General features: G+C 41.7%; 3 protein-coding genes across 6 annotated transcripts; 1 reads left to right on the top strand and 2 right to left on the bottom strand.

Moving 5' to 3' along the window:
- Nucleotides 1–500: 500 nt before the first annotated feature.
- LOC133475215 (fatty acid-binding protein, liver-type-like) lies at nucleotides 501–1759 on the bottom strand. The gene is made up of 4 exons (XM_061767742.1): nucleotides 1619–1759; nucleotides 1380–1552; nucleotides 670–759; nucleotides 501–589 (listed from the first exon to the last, which is right to left on the bottom strand). Exons 1-4 carry the CDS (start codon nucleotides 1683–1685, stop codon nucleotides 539–541), a joined length of 381 nt encoding a protein of 126 aa, XP_061623726.1. The 5' UTR covers nucleotides 1686–1759; the 3' UTR covers nucleotides 501–538.
- Nucleotides 1760–4224: 2465 nt separating this feature from the next.
- Nucleotides 4225–7209, bottom strand: LOC133475877 (isotocin-neurophysin IT 1-like). Of its 2 annotated transcripts, XM_061769301.1 has the most exons (4): nucleotides 7079–7209; nucleotides 6886–7010; nucleotides 5624–5828; nucleotides 4225–4521 (listed from the first exon to the last, which is right to left on the bottom strand). In XM_061769301.1, exons 2-4 carry the CDS (start codon nucleotides 7003–7005, stop codon nucleotides 4376–4378), a joined length of 471 nt encoding a protein of 156 aa, XP_061625285.1. In that variant the 5' UTR covers nucleotides 7006–7010; nucleotides 7079–7209; the 3' UTR covers nucleotides 4225–4375. The 2 variants fall into 2 exon arrangements, with proteins under 2 accessions (XP_061625285.1, XP_061625284.1); XM_061769300.1 differs by having other exon boundaries at nucleotides 6886–7142.
- A 1839-nt stretch (nucleotides 7210–9048) lies between these two features.
- Nucleotides 9049–20572, top strand: znf366 (zinc finger protein 366). 3 transcript variants are annotated; one of them, XM_061767738.1, is made up of 7 exons: nucleotides 9054–9503; nucleotides 11424–12398; nucleotides 13148–13315; nucleotides 14480–14630; nucleotides 16008–16199; nucleotides 16929–17103; nucleotides 18074–20572. In XM_061767738.1, exons 2-7 carry the CDS (start codon nucleotides 11431–11433, stop codon nucleotides 18559–18561), a joined length of 2142 nt encoding a protein of 713 aa, XP_061623722.1. In that variant the 5' UTR covers nucleotides 9054–9503; nucleotides 11424–11430; the 3' UTR covers nucleotides 18562–20572. The 3 variants fall into 3 exon arrangements, with proteins under 3 accessions (XP_061623723.1, XP_061623722.1, XP_061623720.1); XM_061767736.1 differs by having other exon boundaries at nucleotides 11421–12398; XM_061767739.1 differs by lacking the exon at nucleotides 16008–16199 and having other exon boundaries at nucleotides 9049–9503; nucleotides 11421–12398.
- Nucleotides 20573–20890: the final 318 nt, after the last annotated feature.

Below are 20890 nucleotides of genomic sequence, written 5' to 3'. Positions count from 1 at the left end.
AAGGCTGCAACAATTCCCTTAGCCCGTCTGTGGCATGTCCCAAAATTAAAAAGCTAACAGGCATTTAAAACAAAAAAAGACAGTAAACTTGGAACTGGGGGTGGCAATAAGCCCCCCCCCAAAAAAACTCAGCTTGCTAAACTCAAGGCTGCTCTCTTTAAACCTTTAGGTACAATTTGAATCATTTTTCATATTTAGATGCAGTACTAATATTCAAACTGCATGTTACAATATTAAACTTTCAGAATAAAACTTGTTCTTTAACACTTGCTAGTCATTACAGTGGTAATTTGAGATACTTCAAGTTTGCCAACCGCTAATTTAAGACAAAAAAGCCACTTAAGGGCATTGGGTTTAGCCTTTGTTTTTAGAAGTGCAAGTTGTGGGTGAGAGTTCACTTTAGAAAGAAATACAAACTGTAGGACCCCAAATTTAAACCTCTTAATGCAAAATTTGAAGTCATACTGGGAGGGGCCTTTGACAAAAAAAAAAGCCAGAAATGTCTTTATTTTAAACTTTTATTATGCCAGGTGCAGATTTAAATGCGTTTGCTTGTCCTCTTGTACACAATGTCACCAAGTGTCATCGTCTGAAAATGAGAACAATGTCAAGCATGTTCACGTGTGCAGACAATTGCAAGCTTTTTGGAATTTTAAAAACAGCACTCACATTGACAATTGTGTCACCTTCCAGCCGCGTGACTGACTCGATTCCCTTAAGGGAAACCTTCAGCGTGTTGCTTTCACGCTGAACCACCGCCTTCACAAAAGAAAAATGTGCACCAATTATTCAAGCCACACAATCACGTACTGCTCATTTGGTCACACTGGAACAGGGTGGGCAAATGTCTGCGCTGACAGGCCACTTACCCCACCAAGACGGTTTAAGATGAAAACATTTTAAAAAGTGCACATAATTATCCCAATTGCAAAATGAAAATAAAGATAAATTAACAAATTCAGAAACAAGCAAAAATGCTTATTGTAAAGCTACATGGAATTATAAACAAGCATTTTCAGTCATCTCATTAGATACACAAGGGCCATATTAAGAACACCTCAATATACACTTGGGCTACTGGGCAAATTAAAGTTGGGCCTGTCAAGCACTTCCTCAATTTTTCAGCTTCAACCCCAATTAAACAGATTTTTAAAAAAAATAAAAGTATTAAGGCTAAAATTTACTCATCTCAATTGGTTGATTGATTACCAATGGTTAAATGACCCAGCCCATCTGTCCATTGAAAATGGCCCTCAAATCCAAACATCTGCCAAACTTGGACACAAACCACAACCACACAATTAAAACCCCAAACAATCAAAACCCAAGAGCAAATTTTGTGATAGGTTTCTTCCACAGCTTCCATTTTCAAGCCTTACCTTGACCTTCTCTCCAGTGATGGTCTCCAGCTCTGCCTCCTGTCCGATGGTAAAAGAGTTGACGAGGACCTTGGAGCCGGTCGTGACAGTCACCTTAAAGTCGTTGCTGCTCTCCTCGATCTCGGAGACACTCTTGACATCTTTGCCTTTCTGGATGAGCTCATCAGGAAGACCTAAAACATAATTGGTGACTTAGACGAACAAAACATGCAGATAATTAATACAAGACAGGAGCTTACCAATGGCCTTCATGAAAGGCTCAAAGTTCTCCTGAGACTCCAGCTGGTACTTTCCAGAAAAGGACATGGTGTCAGGCAAGGGAAGGTGGAGAGACGAAAGGTTATCACGTCTTATATATACGCACACACACACACACACACACACACACACACACACACACACACAATATGGAACACCGCAATCATTAACTTCAGCTGTCTCCAATTACAGAGGCTGCAGGCCACTTGCAGATGATAAGACACAAGCAGGGAGGATGTCCCTAATATTCTGTCCCTCTCGTGGCGTTTAGTAAGGTAACCAAAATAAGGTTACGAAAACGTGTAATGTGAAGTTCTGGCCTGTACCTAATGAAGTGTCCTAATGAAATTTTTACATTTTTTTTTTTTTTTTTTTTGTCCGCCAAATGTGCTGTGTTTAAATGGCACGTTAGCGCAACTACGCTGATCTGAGTGTTTCAGTAGTGTGTATGAGAGTAAAAAAATAAATAAAATAAATGATGTATCATGTGAGAGGCCATTTTAGTTGCGTTCGTGAAAGTGTTTCAGTAGTGAATGTAACAGATTAAAATGATTAAAATGATATTTTAATGATTAGAAAATCTAGTAGGAATGAAATTGTCAATCAAAACCAGTACTGTATTGATAATAATATTTACAATACTTGTTTATTAAAATGAGCATGAATTGCTAATACGTCTTAAATTATTTTTTATTTATTTAGTTGAAATGAAATAAAAAGCATATTTAAAAAAAACTATAATTTTGACTACAAATGCAGTACTAATGCCTGTAATAAAAAATATCTTTTTTTTACTTTATTTTGGAAAAATATTTACAAAACTCATAATTTAATTTAAAAAATCTTATGTATTTTCTATTATTTTTATTAACACTCAAATCAACCAACATGTATATAGTAATTATCTAATATTTTTTTAAATGAACATATGAACTTTTAAATGCTCAAATTATAAAATGAGCAGTCTTTTAAATTTATTATTAATAATAATATTGTGATGAAAAAATATAACTGGATTTTTTTTATTTTGTAAAATTAATATGAGCCCAATTTTGAAAAATCATTACTAATTCTTGATGAGATGATAATAATTTATTGTTTGTATTAAAATGAGCGCAAAGTTACTAATACCAGCAATACTAATGCTGTCAATCAAGCAATGACTAAAATGAGCATTATATTAATACTCTGTCTACAATCTATGACTTGCACAGGCTTGGTGTAAATTTCCATTTACGCCAATAAGAGCCATCATATGAGGTGTATGCGAGATAATGAGCTTGAGTCCATGCGCGTGAACTTTACTCTGGTGATGAGATCACTAATGGAGATAAGCTGTGTCAGAATGTCACTCTTTCGTCCCAGCGAGATTCAATCACCGCAGGTCAATATTGCAATCCCCCATTTCTGTGTTTCAATGCATACACAAGTCTGTTCGCTGTTGTGCCTGTAGTCGAGTGCAGTGCGTTTAAAACGGCGCGAGATTTGCTGTTAAAGTGACAAACGGATCATGGGTGACCTCTCGTCGGAGATAATCACTGATATAGTTACCGCACCAACACGGGCACACACAAGATGGCGGGCAGATAAAGGCGAATGTGCATTTGGTGGAACGGTGCAGTGTGATAAGGCTTTTGATGAGTCAGTCTTTCGAGGAAATGTGATTTTTGATGGGCAGCACGGTGTGGGAGTGGATTTGAATATCGACTCAGGTCCTGCCGTGTGGCGTTTGCATGGTCTCCCCTGGTCTCAGTTGATGGACTTAAATATGTACTCATTGTGCATGCGAGAGGAGCAACCAAGGAGTGCACGACACTAGCGAGATACTCATGTTTTATTCACCTACAGTTAATATAAGTGAGTGGTATACAGTGTACAGTGGCAGCGGGTGAGATAGTGATTAGCATGTCTGACTCACAGTTCTGAGGTATGGGGTTCGATTCTCAGCTCAAAGCGGTGATGGTTCGGCTTTTCTTCAGGTATTCTGGCTTCCTCCCGCATTCCAAAAACATGGCATGACTGTGAGTGCGAATGGTTGTTTGTTTCTATGTGCCCTGCGATTGGCTGGCAACCAGTTCCGGGTGTACCCCGCCCCCCCTGCCCAATGACAGCTGGGATAGGCTCCAGCACGCCCGCGACCCTAGTGAGGAGAAGCGGCTCAGAAAATGGATGGATGGATGGATGTGCCCTGTGATTGGCGGGCAACCAGTCCAGGGTGTATCCAGCCTTTTGCCCGAAGTCAGCTAGGATAGGCTCCAGCTCACCTGTGACCTCAATGAGGCTTGCTCTGTAGAAAATGGATGTTTGGTTGGGTTTTGCATCAAATAATGCACTTGGTGGACTTAAATATGTATTCATTGTGCTGGGGAGTGGAGCAACAAAGAGGTGTGAATATGAGCGTGACTGGTTATTTGTCTACACTATATGTGCCCTGCAATTGGCCGGTGATCAGGGTGTACCTCGCCTCTCGCTCGATGTCGGCCGGGATTGGTCCCGGCTCACACGTGACGCAACCCTAACGAGAAGTGCTGCAGAAAACGAGTGGATGGAGGATGTTTTTCTCCCGAAAGGATTCAGGAAACACAACTTTTTTAGACGTCCTCAAAACTTTATTTCAACATGCAAGATAACCGGATGAATGTCGGTATCCATCCCCTGTTTACATACATATAAAACATATAGACAAGAGGCTCAAATGAGGAGCTAATAATTTCTGCTAAAGGCCCCTCGGCGTCAACTCACTGACCGAGTCGATGAGGGGAGGCGTGAGCGGCCAGATGGAGGAGCCGCACGATGATGTCACCGGGGTCGCCGCCGTCGTATTGGCCCACTTGATCGTCCGCCTCGTCATCCATGGGGCATGACTGGTCTGCGGTGCAGCTCTCTTAGAATCGGGGCAGAGGGACAAGTACTTTGTAGAATAAGTGCAATCACTCACTCTTCTTATCACTCTCCCTGCACGAATAAGCTTCTTTCAATAAGTGAAGCTAAAACGACTCAATCCGATGTCAAAATACACACAAAACTTTAGGTACACTTGCATCAACAATTCCGCATTTATGAAGACAATCGTGCTCACTGATGACATTTTTATCCTTTTGTTTCCAAACAAGATAACAGAAATATTAGGAACAGCTTTCAGAATGATGCAGTCCAGCTGTACACTGAATTACAATTGCATAGTTAATATTTAAAGAATACAAAATATATTCTTTCATTATTAACTCTAAACTTTTTTGTAACTTTTTTTTAACCCTCCTGTTTTGTTGTGGGTCAAATTGAAGTTTAAAAATCAATCATGATGAAACTTGTTCTACAATAATTTCAAAATGACTTCACATGCATCAGCTCAGGTTGACCCATGAAAATTTTTGGTGCACCAAAGAAACAAACGTTAACATAACATACATCTGTATTTAATGTTCATCACATTGAAAAACTCAATGAGCATTTTGTATTTAATTTTTCTATTTCAGATTTAGTTTTTTTAACTCCCCCAAATTATGTTTTTTAAAATGAAAGTATTTCATTAACTATGATTCTATTTATAAAAAATATGAATATACAACGTTACAATATTTATACATTTCGATTCGATTAGAATATCTACTTAAACAATTCAAGGGCGGCGTAGTTAACACAATTTCGTTGTAGCAGCCGATACAAACAGATACAAGCGCACAAATTAATAATAATATAAGACTATGAAAAGAAGTAAAAGTTCATATAAATTTTAATTTGAACTCGTTTATCATTATCATTGCCATTCTTCTCTGATTGGCTAGGAGAAATCAAATGGTTCTACTGCATCATACCTGTAGATCTTTGGCTCCTTGTTCTGTATTAGATTGTCATGGTGTACCTAATGTTGTGGCCCGTGTGAGCATACGGCATATCTGTTTGTTGACATGTTGGGTTTTGGGTTTTCACAATCAATATTTCAAGCCCCAATACCTATTGTATTGTTTTGAACTAAAAAGACATACCTGCATCACAGCAGAGTCCTGAAGCGGCGCAGCGTCCGCCCTCAGAGCCGCAGGGCCTCCCCCCGGCCTGGCATGGGGTGAGCAGGTAGCTCTCCTCCAGGCAGTGAGCGGTTTCCGGGGAGCCCAGCAGGCAACCGAAGCCGTCGCCGCAGCAGATGTTGGGGCCGAAGCAGCGGCCCCTGTCCCCGGGGCCGCACGACATGCACTGGAACCGAACACAGATCGAGCACATTTCCACTGTGCTTTAGTCCATTAATGTTTTTACAGGATTTACATGGATCGCTATCTTTTAAATTATATTTTAGCTTTGCGAGTGACTGAAAAGCTTTTAAACAAGCAACACGGTGGATTAGCAGTTAGCACGTCTACCACACCAGACATATTTTTAAATAGTAGACCTGAGTTCACTCTCATGTTTTCAGCTAAAGCCAACAAAACCAGAAAAACACATTATTTTGAAAGATTTTCATTTGTCTTTTTTTTTTTTTAAAAGATATATAGCTAAGTTTGTTCTTGACCAGTTAGCATAGTAGCTAACATAGCTAGCATGTAAACTTGATTAAAAAACAAACAAACTCGAACATTAGCTTTGATTTGGAACCCTGTTACTTGCAACCCTTTTATAATAACTAGAGTAACACCACAATTACATTAGTATTTAATTTAAATTGTAACTTTATTTAATTTTGAAGGGTTAATTCAGAAATACTTTTGAACATTTTCAGGTGTCAGAGAAATTATTTGACCGTTTATTTTTTGTACCTGTTTTTCCTGAAAACACATCAAAAAATAAATGGTACGTTTTTCCAAAAATGTTGATGCCTAAATTGTCCTCCAATTCTACAATAGCCCACGATATCATAATAATACGACCAGTCCGGGGTGTCTCCCGCCTCTTGCCCGACGTCACCTGGGATCGGAATATGACATCTTGTCTTATTTAAAGAGCAAAGGACACCGAAGAATTGATAGATGACATCCTGGAAAAGGCTTCTGCTATTAGTTGAGCCACTGACTCAATTTTTGTGATTTTGCTGGAGGGGACAGCACTGATGAATCAGGAAACGTGCTGACTGCGATAGTGTCAACATTGGAAGTAAACCTTGATTTCGACCAGTATTTTTTCAGAAAGATATTCCTTTTTCTCTATTTTAATTTTAAAATGACAAAAACCAAGTTAGTAGATTGTGATACTGTAGATCTTGCCTGCCCTTTTCTTTTCCGTTTCTGTTTGTTCAAACGACAAGAAAGAGCTCACTCACCTTGCGCAGCGGGGCGTCCATGATGGAGCGTTTCCCGCCAATGGGGCAGTTGGAGATGTAGCACGCCGAGCAACAAGACAGGAGGAAAAACAGGCACACGGACACGGCCGCTCCGTTCATCTTTGCTGAAAGAGGATGAACAATCGTTTCGTATTAATATTAAATTAGAATCACAAAGTAAACGAAGTCTCACTTTGTTTCTTAAGGGCTTGTCAAAGTCTGGTTCCGATGCGTCCGCTTGCTGGTGCAATTCTCCAATGTCTTATTTATACTCCCCGGACCTCTTTTTAAGAGTGCCACAGAAAGCCAAAAGCCACTTAGGACCCCTTAATGAATCGCCTGCGGTCGGCTGGCGGAGCTGACCGGCGGGCAGGTCAACGGTCAGCACGGGTCTGGAGCACCGTGACTGTGCATGTCAGGCAGGTGAGCGAGGTGAAATTAGAAGGAGGCATCTGATGAGATTACATCGTTGATGTCGTCTTAATAATAATCAGCAGTGATGGAATAGTCGTGTTTTTGTCTAATAGCTTCTTTAAAGTTACTTTTTGTGACATTTTTGTGTGGTGGTGTGCCATGAGATTTAAAAAAATATATAAAATACATGCCTTGGTTTAAGTAAAGGTTGGGAAACACGAGATCACGTGTCCAACTCAAGGCTCAGTGGTCAGATTCGGCTCGCAGCATCACTTTATGTGGCCTTGTAAAGCAAATAATGTGTCTATCTCATGTTTCTTAATAAATAGGTTAGTTCTTTACATTTTGGCAGAAAATATGTACCAAAATTGCAATTTTCCTCACTTTATTCGACATTTTCAAGGTTTTTTTTCCACCCAAAAACCCAACTATTAATTGAAAAATATAGATTTTTTTTAAAAGTCTGAGTCACTTCATTTTGAGTACCTGCAATTCGTTAAAAAAAAAAGATATCAACTAAATGGTCTCATTTGTCTTTTTTCTTTTATTTAATTTGGATAAAGGTATCTCAACATGATACATTTTGAAATGGCTATAAGTCACTTAACACACTCACACACACGCATATAGAACATCAATTTGCTAATCTCTCGCATGGATTGAAGCCCATATTGTCCAGGTCCTGAGGTTAATTGGCCTCATGAGCTAATTAACACATCTAACGACGGGCCACAAGCGTTTGCCTCTTTCAATGATATGAGTTCAATTACTCATGCTTGACTCACTCACTTTCCAACGCGCTCTGATTAATAACCAAAGTTAGCTGATGACGTCTCTTCTGTCACCAACTTTTCTCAACCTGTCACATGACTCCAACAGTACTTGATGGTAGCTTTGATAATGAAGCCTCAATCTCTTTCCATATAATATTACATCTCACTGCTTAATTCATTCGTGACAAATTGCTAGAATGTAATTTTGAGGGAAAATGTAATATTCTACAGTATATTTAACACATAAGTGCCAGCCATTCATGCATCGTTTGTGCTGTTAGATGGTTTAAACCTCTTTAGTGGAGTGTGGTGAGTGGGACACTTGCCCCTCCTGGTGGCTCTTTTGGTACACTCGCTCAGTGTTTGTCTTGTTCTGCATCTGCAAAATGACAGAAGCACAATGATAAAACGCTCATTGGAAAAACTGAATCAAACTAAAATAAATTAAAGTACATTATATGGAATTAAATTAAGGCATTTATAAAGAAATATTTTGAATCCAATTAATAGGCATCTAAGACAAAATAATATAATGCAATTAAATAGAGGCCTTTACAAAATGATAACACTACATTTTTAATTTACATTGTCAGAGAAGCATGTTTACCCTTGCGGTTGTCATATTGGTGTTGAACAACATTGTATACATCCATGTCCAACTAAACACAACACATCTAAGTGGCGGTGTTATAATGTTTTATGGAATGGATATTTGAACACAAACGGTGCATCGGCGCATGTAGACATACAATAAAACAATGCAAAAATATATTCTTTATCCTCTGTGAAAAACAACCAATATTGCTGCAGTTTTCTGAGTAGCTGCACATTGAGTGAAACTCTTCCTCGTCTGTGTCTGCATGACTGTATTATAATGCTCTCTGATTGGCAAAGTCGCGCGCAGCAGCAGAAGCCGCAAATAATTCATCATGATGCACAAACTGTTTACTGATGGCCAGGTTGTGCACATCTAGCCTCATAGCACATTAGTTGGCAGTTCAAACACTGAGACAATATTTTCCCCTTTTCTGCAATTAAAGCGATGAGTGTTTACATCCTCCATGTTTGCATGCTGTTCCACATTCAAAGTGCATTGTTTTCTGGAAGAAAACATCCACCCGAGCCCTCCCTGCATTCGTCCGAAAGCTCTCCAAATCCCCATTTCATCGAGAAACGGAGATGTCTATCTAGTGTTTCCTTATTTTTCTGCAGGAAGGCACTCGACTTGTTGACTTCCTCTCCCCTCCCTTCCTTCCCTTCTCTCCGAAGGTACTCATCTGAAAAATGAGAACAAAGTGATTGTTCCTGTTCTCTTTCTTAAGTCCCTCCAAAAAAGCTCATCTGTGGAAGGGCCGCGCATTGTCAGGAGGGAGCGGGAGGGAGAACGGCCGCACGGAGCCACGGCACCACGGCAAAACAACTCTGGCGCAGGTATGCCATACGCACACGTTCGAGTAGACACACTTCCATGGCACATGGGCACAAGGAGGGGCTTCTGTTTTAAATGGATTGTTTTGGAGGGCATGTAGACTTCATCATCAATGACATTCCATTCAAGGCACACTTGAAAAGATTGGAGTACTCCAAGAATTCATAGTACTCCAAGGCATGCAATGCTGTTTTCCACCAATACTCATGTCATTTATTATGCCACCTTATGGAGAAATGTGCATGCATCTGTCATAGTTGGTCACAATATTAGGTACACCTGCACAATCTAATGAGATCCAAAAACAAGCGTTGGCTCCCAAAATCTGCCTTTACCAAAACAATAATGCTCACTCTCAGGTGTTCATTGGACATTAGGATTATTACCGCTATGCATACTACTGAGGGATGTTTCTAATGTTTTGGTTGGTTATTTAGTAGGGGAGAGAGCCACCGCGACCAATGTAAACTACAGTACAACCACAGTATTACAAAGGGATTACCTCTCTCCGAGTGTCAATCAAAGCTCAGCATCATTATATTATCTTTGTAAAAGTGGAAAATCTGATACAGCCCTTGCATTGGACCTCATTAGATCCTGTACCCAATGAAGTAGCCAGTTAGTATATAAATTAATGTGATCTTACTGGTATATTCTCTGTGTCATGGCATTAGGTATTTTCTCATACTTTTATCACCTCAAACAATTTTAGAAACGTGTATGTAAATCAGGTATGTCAAACTCATTTTTGTCGCGGGCCACATTGTAGTCACGGTTTCCCTCAGATGGCCGTTGACTGTGAAACTATAGAAATGTTTAGTCATCTCATAATATTATTACATACACACAACAAATTGATGGATACCTAGTTTTGAAATCAGAAGTCAAGGATAATCGTTTGTTCAACTATTGTTCAAGTTACTATAAACAGAAAATGCTTGCAATGTCTCAACGATACTATTTATTGTTATTATTTTATGAGAATTTGAGCAAGAATCATGGAAGTTGACACAGATTATTTGCTTTGAAATGACTTGGCGGGCCAGATTAGGCCCCCGGGCCTTGAGTTTGACACCTGTGATGTAAATGATCATCTTGGAGTCATGTGATGAATGTGTACATCTAGCAAATCATACAATTTAATTTAATCATCAGTTGCTGTGTTTTTATTTCACATCTGGTATTCAAAACTGAAATAAACTGTCGCAGCTGCACAGAAATTGCAATGATGAACGCAATATCCACAGCAGGCCAGGATTTCATAATCAACAATAAATCATGCACTGTCATCCAAAATATTACATCTTTATTGATAATTGGTTCGGTTGCGCTTGCAGGTTTGTGTGAAAAGTGAGTGCATGGGTGGAAGAGAAAAAAGGAAGTTCTTCCCTGAAAACAAAACTAAACAAAAAAAACATGAACAGAGACGGAAAAAAAAAGCAATGGAGAAGCGAAAAGGTGACAGGTGACCATTTGACAAAGTTCCCAATTTCAGGATAGGGGTTCTTTGAGAAATTAAGAAGTGAAAGGTATCGTGTGAGTATTGTTTAGTGACACTCACACAAAGTCGTGAAATGAAACTATATGTGGTTTGGAGTAGTAAAAAAAAAAAAAAAAGTACATTTAAGAAGTGATGAATCGTTTGATGGCTCGTGTGGTCACGGTCCTGACTGATTGTGGTGGCTAACGAGCCAACGACCTTTACTGATGTCCATTACCAAACTTCCGGGTCATGTAAACACGACATATTAAAAATAGAAATCATCAAATTAAAAAAAAAAAAACGGGCATTTTTTTCTTTTTCTTTTTGTCTTAGATTAAAAAACAAACAGCAAAATAATCAGTCACTCATCCATTGTTTCATTTACGACTGCCAATTGAAAATGAAGAAAAAGAAACGATCGTTCATTCTCTTTCAGCAGGATCAAGATGGAAACAGTCCATTTCTCAACATCAACAAGACCTCGATTCAGAGAAGACGCTCGTCAACCAGATCAGCACAGGTTCTATGTTACCCAACCTTCCATCATTATTAAGACCCCTAAGTGTTCCCTGTCAAGATATCCCAATGGAGACAGCGGTAGCCCACCGCAGGGTTCGCCTGATTTTGTCTCCATGCTGAGCCCGAGTCACATCCACACAGAAGGGTCCCAAAAACGCAAAAGGACTCCTTTCAAAATGGATGCCCATGAGTGTGAGAGTGGTGAGGAGGAGGAAAGAGGCATCCCGAAATCAGGCAACCTCGCCCACATCTCCTTCCCGTCTCATCCCGTTCCCTTCTCACCCACTGTCTCACCCGGTATGATCGAGCTGAGCAGGCTGCAGTTTCATCGCAGGACCGCCCCCGTTGACATTCCGGTACAGGTGAAGCGGGAGCCTCTCAGTCCCCCTCCAATGTGGCCTCCACCTCCTTTCCTCATCCACCCATCATACTTCCCACCTCTCCACCACAGCCTCATCCCATATCCCTTCTTCATGCCCGGCCCCGTCGTGCCCTTCCCGCCCAGGGAGGACGTCAGGCCCGCGCACCGCGGTCTCGACGCCCCCCCTCGAGGCGGGCCGAGGGCCGGCGAGAAGCCCGGCTTTGACGTCCACGTGGACGACAGCTACTACGTGGACGTGGGCGGCGATCAGAAGCGGTGGAAGTGCCGCATGTGCGACAAGTCCTACACGTCCAAGTATAACCTGGTCACGCACATCTTGGGCCACAAGGGCATCAAGCCCCACGGGTGTCACCTGTGCGGGAAGCTCTTCAAGCAGCTGAGCCACCTGCACACGCATCTGCTCACCCACCAGGGCATGAGGCCTCACAAGTGCCAGGTGTGCCACAAGGCCTTCACCCAGACTAGCCACCTGAAGAGACACATGATGCAGCACAGTGACGTCAAGCCTTACAGGTACATGTTGTGTTACCACTTTTTGTCAACTCTCGTTAGGCGATGGGTTTATATGGAATATACATATATACGCCCTCCGGGTGCCTTAACCCTCTAGTTTCTGCGGAAAGCCCAATACTCCAAACCTCATGAATAGTTCACATTCAATAATATTATACACATCAAACAGTTCAAGGTTTTATTGCAATGCTTCAGGATAGACAATATTTTTTTGTCATCTTATTCTCTGTCAGTATACACAAATCATTAGATTTGCCAACCTTTGAGCAACTAACATAAAACTGACCATGAGAAAAACATGGAGAACGCAAATCCAATCCAGCAACTTTCAGAGACTGACCTTGTGACGTGTTGATACTCATTGCAAAACAATTTGAGTACATACAGTACATACAGTACATGGTTTTCATTGGGCAGCGGTCATATGATTAAAACATATATGATCACCAGAAAAATAACTCCCAAAAAAAAACATGCTTTTCACTTTGTAGTGACAGTATGCTTTAAATATGTATGATAGCCATAAGAACAATAAAAGAATATAACATAAGAAGAAACAAACCCCCAAAAATGCAGTTAAATGCTTTTTTTGGGCAGTGACAATAGGAGCACTTTTTCTAAAATCAAAAATTGTTAATTTTATTTCAGAGGAGCAACATTTTTTAGAGATCTGGTGCATGCTTTTCATTACACACATGCTACTGTATAATCACTGCTGAACATCCAACCTACCCTTGCTCATCCACTAGCTGCAGCGTGTGTGGCCGAGGCTTCGCCTACCCCAGTGAGCTTCGCGCCCACGAGCTGAAGCACGAGAAAGGCCAGGACAACGTGTGCGTCGAGTGCGGTCTGGACTTCCCCACGCTTGTCCAGCTCAAGAGACATTTGACTGCCCACCGCGGCCCCACCTTGTACAGGTGAGACATCGGCCGCCGCACACCGAGCGATACGGCCGAACACGACAGAACTCCGGACATCTGCAACTAGTTTTCATGAGTGGTTGAATGTCGGCAACTAGTCTTGCTGCGATTGGAAAGTTGAGTCATAGATGAGCGTCGTCGCAATGCCAATCAAAAATGCCATGTGGTATCACATACACTTTCACAAGAGAAATTACATTTCCGGGTACAAAGTGAGATCCAGCCGGCTGCCGCCGAGCCATACCAAAACAGGAAATATAGTATTTTTAAAATACTTACCTACATTTAGTGTGGCTAAAAAGTGAAGTGTTGAGAGTCTCTGTCAGTTCGGTCAGTCTCCCCATTCATTGCTAACAGCCTCTCAAAAATTTCTTCGAAATGTATTATTAGAATGTAACGACAGTGGGGCAGAGCAGTCCTCCTCTTCCTTGACAATCACGCCCTGTTGTTTCTGGTTCAATAAAAAAATAATACAGCAGAGTATATGTGAAGCCTTGCAGCGAGTTGGTATGTGTGCGAGGGTCAATCGCTACGTCTGCTGGTGTGAGTCGCGACTATAATTTGTTCGCGATTGTCCCGTTCAGTTGTGTTGGGCCGTGTCGTTCGGTAGCATGTGACAAACTTTGACAAGCACTGCACGCAACTTGCATGTGGGAAAGGAAGACGCGATGCACTTTTCAGCCGTTTATTGAACGCCGGGACAACAGTAAAACACATAAACACAATGAGCGTACTCACTCAGGTTGCTGTTTGCCATAGTTCACGCCCAAACACTCACGCAGACTCACCTACGTCACACGACAGGACACCAGCCACGCCCCCCCCCCCCTCTTAAAGATACATAGAGACACTACAGTATGTAGTATTTTCTATACATTTTATGTTCGCAATTTTTTGTGAGTGTTCAAATACATTTACAATGTGTTAAATGTTTTAATGTGCAAGTGGGAGGGGAAAATATATGAAAATAATTTTACATGGTTTCAGTATATGACATTTTTACCTATTGCTAGTACGTCTGGAACATATCCCTCAATCTACATTAGTTGCTTAAACTTAATTTGTTTCTGGCCTTTGACAATTAGGCTACACTAGCAATTGAACAAATATTAAGTGATGATGTAAAATTCCGCATTTGAGGCATCCCTGTTGTTCCTGCAGGTGCACCGACTGCCAGAAGACATTCCAATACCCAAGTCAGCTGCAGAACCACATGATGAAGCACAAAGACATCCGGCCGTACATCTGCAGCGAGTGCGGGATGGAATTCATCCAGTCGCACCACCTCAAGCAGCACACGCTCACTCACAAAGTAGGTGGACGGTTGGTTCGCACACAAGGCTTCTCGTTCATGCCAGCATGTGTGCGCCGGCAGGCAGAATTTTACTGTTGCTTTTTTTTGTAATTTCCTTTATGCCAGGATTGGGCAAACCTCTGTACTCAGCGCCACAGTTTAGTTTTAAAACAGGTAAATGGGCCAGGTCTGTCGTAGATTAGGCTAAAAAAAAATTTGGTGAATGCAAAATATGTAAATTAGTTTTCTTCATAGTAAATTAATAATTGACGCTATTTTTAAAAATGTTATTATTCATAATTTTCAAATGTGACTGATTTTATTTCTTTTTTATTGAATAAGATGAATGAATATAAAAATGAATCCATATATTTGAATTAACCAATTTCAGGATAAAAATGCAAAAAGAATGCAACAAATATCGCAGGACTCTTGATCATGTAAATGCTCGTTGGGCCGGATTAAAGAACGGAGCGGGCCGCATGTGACCTGGTGGCCCGACTTTGCCCACCCCTGACCCCTGACTGAGTAACCCCAAGAGAATGCTGTCCTGGGCAGCTGCCCATATTGCCCATATCAGAAACCGCCCCTGCTAAGTTGCAATCATACGGTGGTAGTTGATTTTTGCAGAGGATTAAAAAATATAGTTGTTTAAAAGTTGATAATTACAGCAATAGCAAAGCTAGTTTCATAAGCCCTTGTATGGCGTTTCCCATTATGTGTTAACATTAAGCTACCTAAGCTAAGTAAGTAAGCACTAGGCGTCTTTTTTGAAGAATTGTTTGCTGCCACCATCTAGCGCTAATAACCCCCATTTTTGCTTACAACTTAAGATAAAAAACTGGCCAAGCGATGGCTCGTATCTCAAAAAATTCCAGTCCCTCGTAAGTCGGGGTACAACTGGATGTGCAGCCGTTATTAGGATTCCCACATAGTTTCGAGGCAGGACACGCACCGCTGCAACATGATTGGCTCCTGCATCCGAGAAGTGAAGGCTACGCACATGTAACAGTAACGAGATGACCATCCCAAACAAAAACAAAGATGTTTGTTATGGTTAGGTTTAGGACTCTGGTTGGTGTTTAAGGCGGTTGAGGATGGGTTAAAGTTAGTATTAGGGTGAGTTAGAGTTAGGGTCATATACTTCTTTTCCTGTCTGGAAACAGTAGGGCGTTTTTTTACCAGGATACAACAGCCAATCATAGAGCAGCGGCGCTTGTCCTGGAGCCAGTAATATTGGAGTAGGGCGTGTCCTGCCTGGAAACTATGTTGGAATCCTAATAACGCAGATGTGGAGTCTACTATCTTACCTTTTTGTATCACTTCATTTTTTTTCCATTTTTTGGGGGGACAAATTACAGTTAAGGTTATTTGACGCTTTCACTCTGCCACCAGGGCGTGAAGGAGCACAAGTGTCGTATCTGCGGCCGAGAGTTCACGCTGCTGGCCAACATGAAGCGCCACGTGCTCATCCATACCAACGTGAGGGCCTACCAGTGCCACAAGTGCTTCAAGAGCTTTGTCCAAAAGCAGACGCTCAAGGCCCACATGATCGTCCACTCCGACATCAAGCCTTACAAGTGCAAGGTGCGTTTAAACCAGGGGGTGGGCAAAGTATGGCTCGAGGGCACAAAGTCTAGTTTTAACTTGAGCCAAGGGAGCTGGACCTTTTCTGGAGTTTGACCTTGGTGTTTAGAAGAAGGTCTGGGATCATGACCAGATAGCAGGGAGGCTTTTGGCATCGGCGGCCTCCTCGCGCATAGGAAGGATATCGGCGCACAAAACTGCCTCTCTAACAATGGCTTCCCGCCTCCCCGGAGAACGAGGCCCGCAAATAGATTTCATCTCGCTTTCTCTGCTGCTCGGAGTGGGGGGGCTTTCCTGTTTTCTCACGGTCCTCTTGGACAGTCTCGAGTCCCTCTCTCCTCCTGAAGGAAAGGACCACCCTAATAAAAAAGAATGGAGAGGAAGGACAACGGAGGAGTTGCCCTTCCCTGTTCTGTTGCTTCCTCTCGCTCGGTCCTTCTGTTTTTCTTCTGTTTGTGTGTGAGCGTGTGTGTGTGTGTGTGTGTATGTGTGTGTGTGTGTGTGTGCATGCTGAGAGAGAGAAGACAGAGGGAGAGGAAAGGACAGCGGGGGGGGGTTGCATTGGGTGTATCAGAGGGGAAACGCCTGCACATTCATTCACGATTACGTGTAGTCATTCAACAGACGTTTGGCAGAGAAAAACATGATGCTTTATGCTTTAATGAGGAAAAGCGCTATAGAAAATGGACAGATGGATAATTGTGATTTGTCTGCGTTTGCGCCTTTCAGCTGTGCGGCAAGGAGTTCAACAGGATGCACAACCTCATGGGTCATATGCACCTCCACTCGGACAGCAAACCCTTCAAGTGCCTCTACTGTCCCAGCAAGTTCACTCTGAAGGGAAACCTCACCAGACACATGAAGGTGAAGCACGGCATCATGGACAGAGGGTTGGATGAAAGATGTAAGCACCAAAGCACCTCCGTCACGTTGAATAATGCTGACTGATTTAATGCAGCAGAGTAGTGATTCTCAAAGTGTACTACGTACCGGCTTCGGCTGTCACTATCGAATCTTTTTAATGGTATAAGCTCTGTACAGAATTTGAGAAAACAAAAATCGTCTTTGCTAAACAGTTAGCATTCGGAATTAGCATCAGCATGCTAGCGATAACCATTTTAGGTCAAAATAAAAACGCTAACTACTATTCAGCTCACTCATTCATCATGTATATGTACAGTATATTGCACATCTAATAGTGTCTTAAAAATCACTTACAGATGCTCCTCTGTTGTTTTTGGCAATGTTTTTCGCTGGTCCAACAGCATGTGCGTCTGCAACAAAAGTCCGTGCGGTAAACATGGGCAGTGGTCAAATTGTTCCGTGCGACGCAAATTAGACTGAGACGATGTTTTTTTCACAGCCCTACTGAGTACAGTTTAGTTGCATTTAACTTTCAAGTTCAGTACACTTTCAATTAATCTTTAAGAACTGTTGTTTTTTTATTTTAATAATTATTTTTTTTATTTTTTATTATCCTTATATTTTTATGCCATTATTTTTTACATAGTTTCTATACAATTTATGTTTACAATTTTTGAAATTTGTGTTCAAATACCACATTTTCTCAATCCAGTAATCCTTGCTATATCATGGTTAACACACATCGTGACTTTTTACGGTGTCACTGGCGACTTCTAGAAAATCTGAGACTCACCCATGAGATGTCCAGACTGCAAATGAATGTTGCACGTGCAAAGCCACCATTGACTAATTGAATATTTTCACTTGGTTGTTTACTGTCACATTTGATGAGTGGGCAGGTTCTCCAGAGACTCAACAATGTTCACAAGCAATTAAAAAGTCAATTTTCATTAAATATCCCCTTTAAAAAAAAAAAAAAAAACTTTAATGATTTAATTCTGTTATTTCAGTGTTCCGACAACGAGGACGCTTCTGCTTCTCCTCACCCATGAGCCTCCTGAGTCGTTTCAACCAAAAAGAGCCGTTTGATCTTTCCCAGAAGCCTCCAGGCCTTCCCGGTCTTCATCTTCCCCAGTCTGACGGCGAGAGTGTGCCTGGTAGCTCTTGCCAGGAGGAGGATGAGGAGAGTTTATACAGACACAGTCAGTACAGCCCTGACGAGGATCAACACGAGCGCTCGGGGCGTGAGGTGGTGGGAGGCCGGGGGTCTCCGGCTAGAGACGGACACTTGAATGCAACATGGAGACGGATTGAGTCTCGGCCTCGTTACGAGGCGGCTGAGAGAAGTCACAGAGAGTCAGGTGACCACGCTGCTGAGTCTGAATTGGAAGAGGAGCTTGACAATGTGACAAAGAGCAAATTACAGAGAGACATTGTCAGGGAATCGACCGGGCCACTGGGCAGGGAAGAAAAAGCAAAGAAAGAGGATGAAGAGTAAAAAGAGGACGCAGGTTTTGCAGAATGCTGAGAGTTGAGACGATGTGCAGACTACTCACAAAATGTTCGGGGTATTCAACTTTCAGGTGAACTTAATCAGACCATCTCTAAACTTTTGAATGCACTTGTCCAACTGTTAATGTTGCAATGCTACTGTATTTGCACAACTTGCTGTTCTCTAACAAACAAAGACCTGAATGGTCTGTTCGATCTATGGACAAATACGTATCTTGGTTCAATGGGAATTGGTATGTCAAACAGCCGTCTCCATCATCCTGTTGCCATTTTCACATCATGAGACGACGCCTAACAACTGATCGAAAGTACCTTGCCATTGCGAGATTTCAAACAGGATGTGGTCAGGGGGAAGTGGTCACTGTGCACAAATTGTAATCAGCAGGTTAAAAAAGAGGTAGGGAAAGACGGGAAGAATCACAGAGAGGTATAGAAATGGATATGTGCCTGCAAAAGTTCAGAGAATGTCAAATTAAGTTTGAGGTTTATCCTGAAATTCACCCAAAAGCTAAATATCCATCACTTTTATTGTGTGTGAGTGGTGTATATGTGAGGACTGAAGGACGTGTGCATGAACTCAGCTGACTGCAAAATGAACCGTAGCAATGAAAGCTGTGAAGAATACATCTTGTACAATTGCTCTCAGGTGCAAGAAAGAACATTCTACAAGAAAAAGTATATGTAGTTATTTGGAATACGTTCCACTCTAACCGCATTTCTTCAAATAGTGGCCGCCGCTCTGATAGGCATCATGAATAAATAAAAATGAATAGACGCCTCCTTATTTTCATCCGTTATCCATTTTCTATACTGCTTGTCCTCACTAGAGTCACGGATGAGCTGGGGACTCTCCTAGCTGACTTTGGGTGGGAGTCGGGGTACACATAGCCAAACAATCATTCACATTTTTAAATCTAGAATCTGCAATTAAGATGCATGTTATTGGAATGTGGGAGAAAGCCAACACAAGCACAGAGAGACTATGCAAACACGAGATTGGAACCTATGACCTCTCGACTGTGAGGCTGTCTTGCTGACCACAAGTTCACCTTGCTGCCCGACTCCTTTTTTTTCCCCCCATAGAAAAAACAAATAGGTGGTGCCACTTGGTTTATGATGACTGATATGTTTACATGTCATCGCTGTTTCTATACCACAACACACACGGCATTGTAAAGCAGACACGGCATCTGTAAAGCTGATGCTTAAAGAGAAAGTGTTGTGCTGTATATTGCACTGCATATTCCAGAGTAAAAGCTGAGAAACATTCCAAGATCAATGGGGAAAATTCTCTACCCTTAGGTGAGTGATGGCACCCATAATATAATATAGAATAACATGCTTTTTATAATGCTACATATCACAGTAAATATTTTATTTATATTGCGCAAAATGGTATAGCAGGAGGCACGGTGGACGACTGGTTAGAGCGTCTGCCTCACAGTTCTGAGGACCCGGGTTCAATCCCCGCCCCCGCCTGTGTGGAGTTTGCATGTTCTCCCCGTGCCTGCGTGGGTTTTCTCCGGGCACTCCGGTGTCCTCCCACATCCCAAAAACATGCATGTGGGTAAATTGATGACTCGAAATTGCCCGTAGGTGTGAATGTGAGTGCAAATGTTTGTTTGTTTGTTTATATGTGTCCTGCGATTGGCTGGCAACCAGTCCAGGGTGTACCCCGCCTCCTGCCCAGTGATAGCTGGGATAGGCTCCAGCAGCCCGCTTCCCTAGTGAGGACAAGCGGCTCAGAAAATGGATGGATGGATAGATGGATGGTATAGTATATTAATCTAAATATGATTTAATATTATTATAGAATTTTTTTTAAACATATAATAGCCTGCCCCTGGTACTCTCTGCAGTTGAGTAAATAAATACCCTTTGCCCCTATATGAGGAATTACGGTATTTCAAGTCATTAGATGTTTTTTATATATGGTGTGAATGATGTGAGCTACTCCAATCATTGAGTCTATTTTTGAAATAAACTGTGATTTTGCATTTTGTCTCATTTTGCTTATTTGTCCTTCTTAATAACGTGGTGACTGTTGGTAATGGACGGCAACGTGCAGGCGGAACCAAGCGTGATTCTGTTGAATGAAAAGAAGAAATGCAGTTTGTATCTTTACCGTATGAAATAGCCCAAAGGCCGAATACATGTCCATGTATTAAAAAACACAGTTTCTGGGCCTTTTCTCCTCCCTCCGCTTCCCTTTCAAAGCTGAGGAAGAGGAAGAGAAAACACCTCTCTGTCTTTTTGGTTGTGATCAAACAAGCAGCGGGTGTCCCAAACAAAGACTGCATGCGTGTGTGTGTGTA

Source organism: Phyllopteryx taeniolatus, chromosome 3 (genome assembly GCF_024500385.1).
Source record: "Phyllopteryx taeniolatus isolate TA_2022b chromosome 3, UOR_Ptae_1.2, whole genome shotgun sequence".
Classification (NCBI taxonomy): domain Eukaryota; kingdom Metazoa; phylum Chordata; class Actinopteri; order Syngnathiformes; family Syngnathidae; genus Phyllopteryx; species Phyllopteryx taeniolatus.
Note: the sequence above shows the minus strand (reverse complement) of the source record. Positions and strands in the feature narration are given on the sequence as shown.

What these genes read in the sequence shown, in the direction of transcription:
- LOC133475215 (XM_061767742.1), bottom strand. Translation starts at nt 1,685, where the DNA reads ATGTCCTTTTCTGGAAAGTACCAGCTGGAGTCTCAGGAGAACTTTGAG. An exon ending in GCCTTTCATGAAGGCCATTG is followed by an intron (nt 1,553 to 1,618) that starts GTAAGCTCCTGT and finishes ATTATGTTTTAG; the next exon opens with GTCTTCCTGATGAGCTCATC. An exon ending in AAGGTGACACAATTGTCAAT is followed by an intron (nt 590 to 669) that starts GTGAGTGCTGTT and finishes TCTCATTTTCAG; the next exon opens with ACGATGACACTTGGTGACAT.
- LOC133475877 (XM_061769301.1), bottom strand. Translation starts at nt 7,005, where the DNA reads ATGAACGGAGCGGCCGTGTCCGTGTGCCTGTTTTTCCTCCTGTCTTGT. An exon ending in TGGACGCCCCGCTGCGCAAG is followed by an intron (nt 5,829 to 6,885) that starts GTGAGTGAGCTC and finishes GTTCGGTTCCAG; the next exon opens with TGCATGTCGTGCGGCCCCGG. An exon ending in AGGACTCTGCTGTGATGCAG is followed by an intron (nt 4,522 to 5,623) that starts GTATGTCTTTTT and finishes CCCGATTCTAAG; the next exon opens with AGAGCTGCACCGCAGACCAG.
- znf366 (XM_061767738.1), top strand. Translation starts at nt 11,431, where the DNA reads ATGGAAACAGTCCATTTCTCAACATCAACAAGACCTCGATTCAGAGAA. An exon ending in AGCACACGCTCACTCACAAA is followed by an intron (nt 14,631 to 16,007) that starts GTAGGTGGACGG and finishes CTCTGCCACCAG; the next exon opens with GGCGTGAAGGAGCACAAGTG. An exon ending in TCAAGCCTTACAAGTGCAAG is followed by an intron (nt 16,200 to 16,928) that starts GTGCGTTTAAAC and finishes TGCGCCTTTCAG; the next exon opens with CTGTGCGGCAAGGAGTTCAA.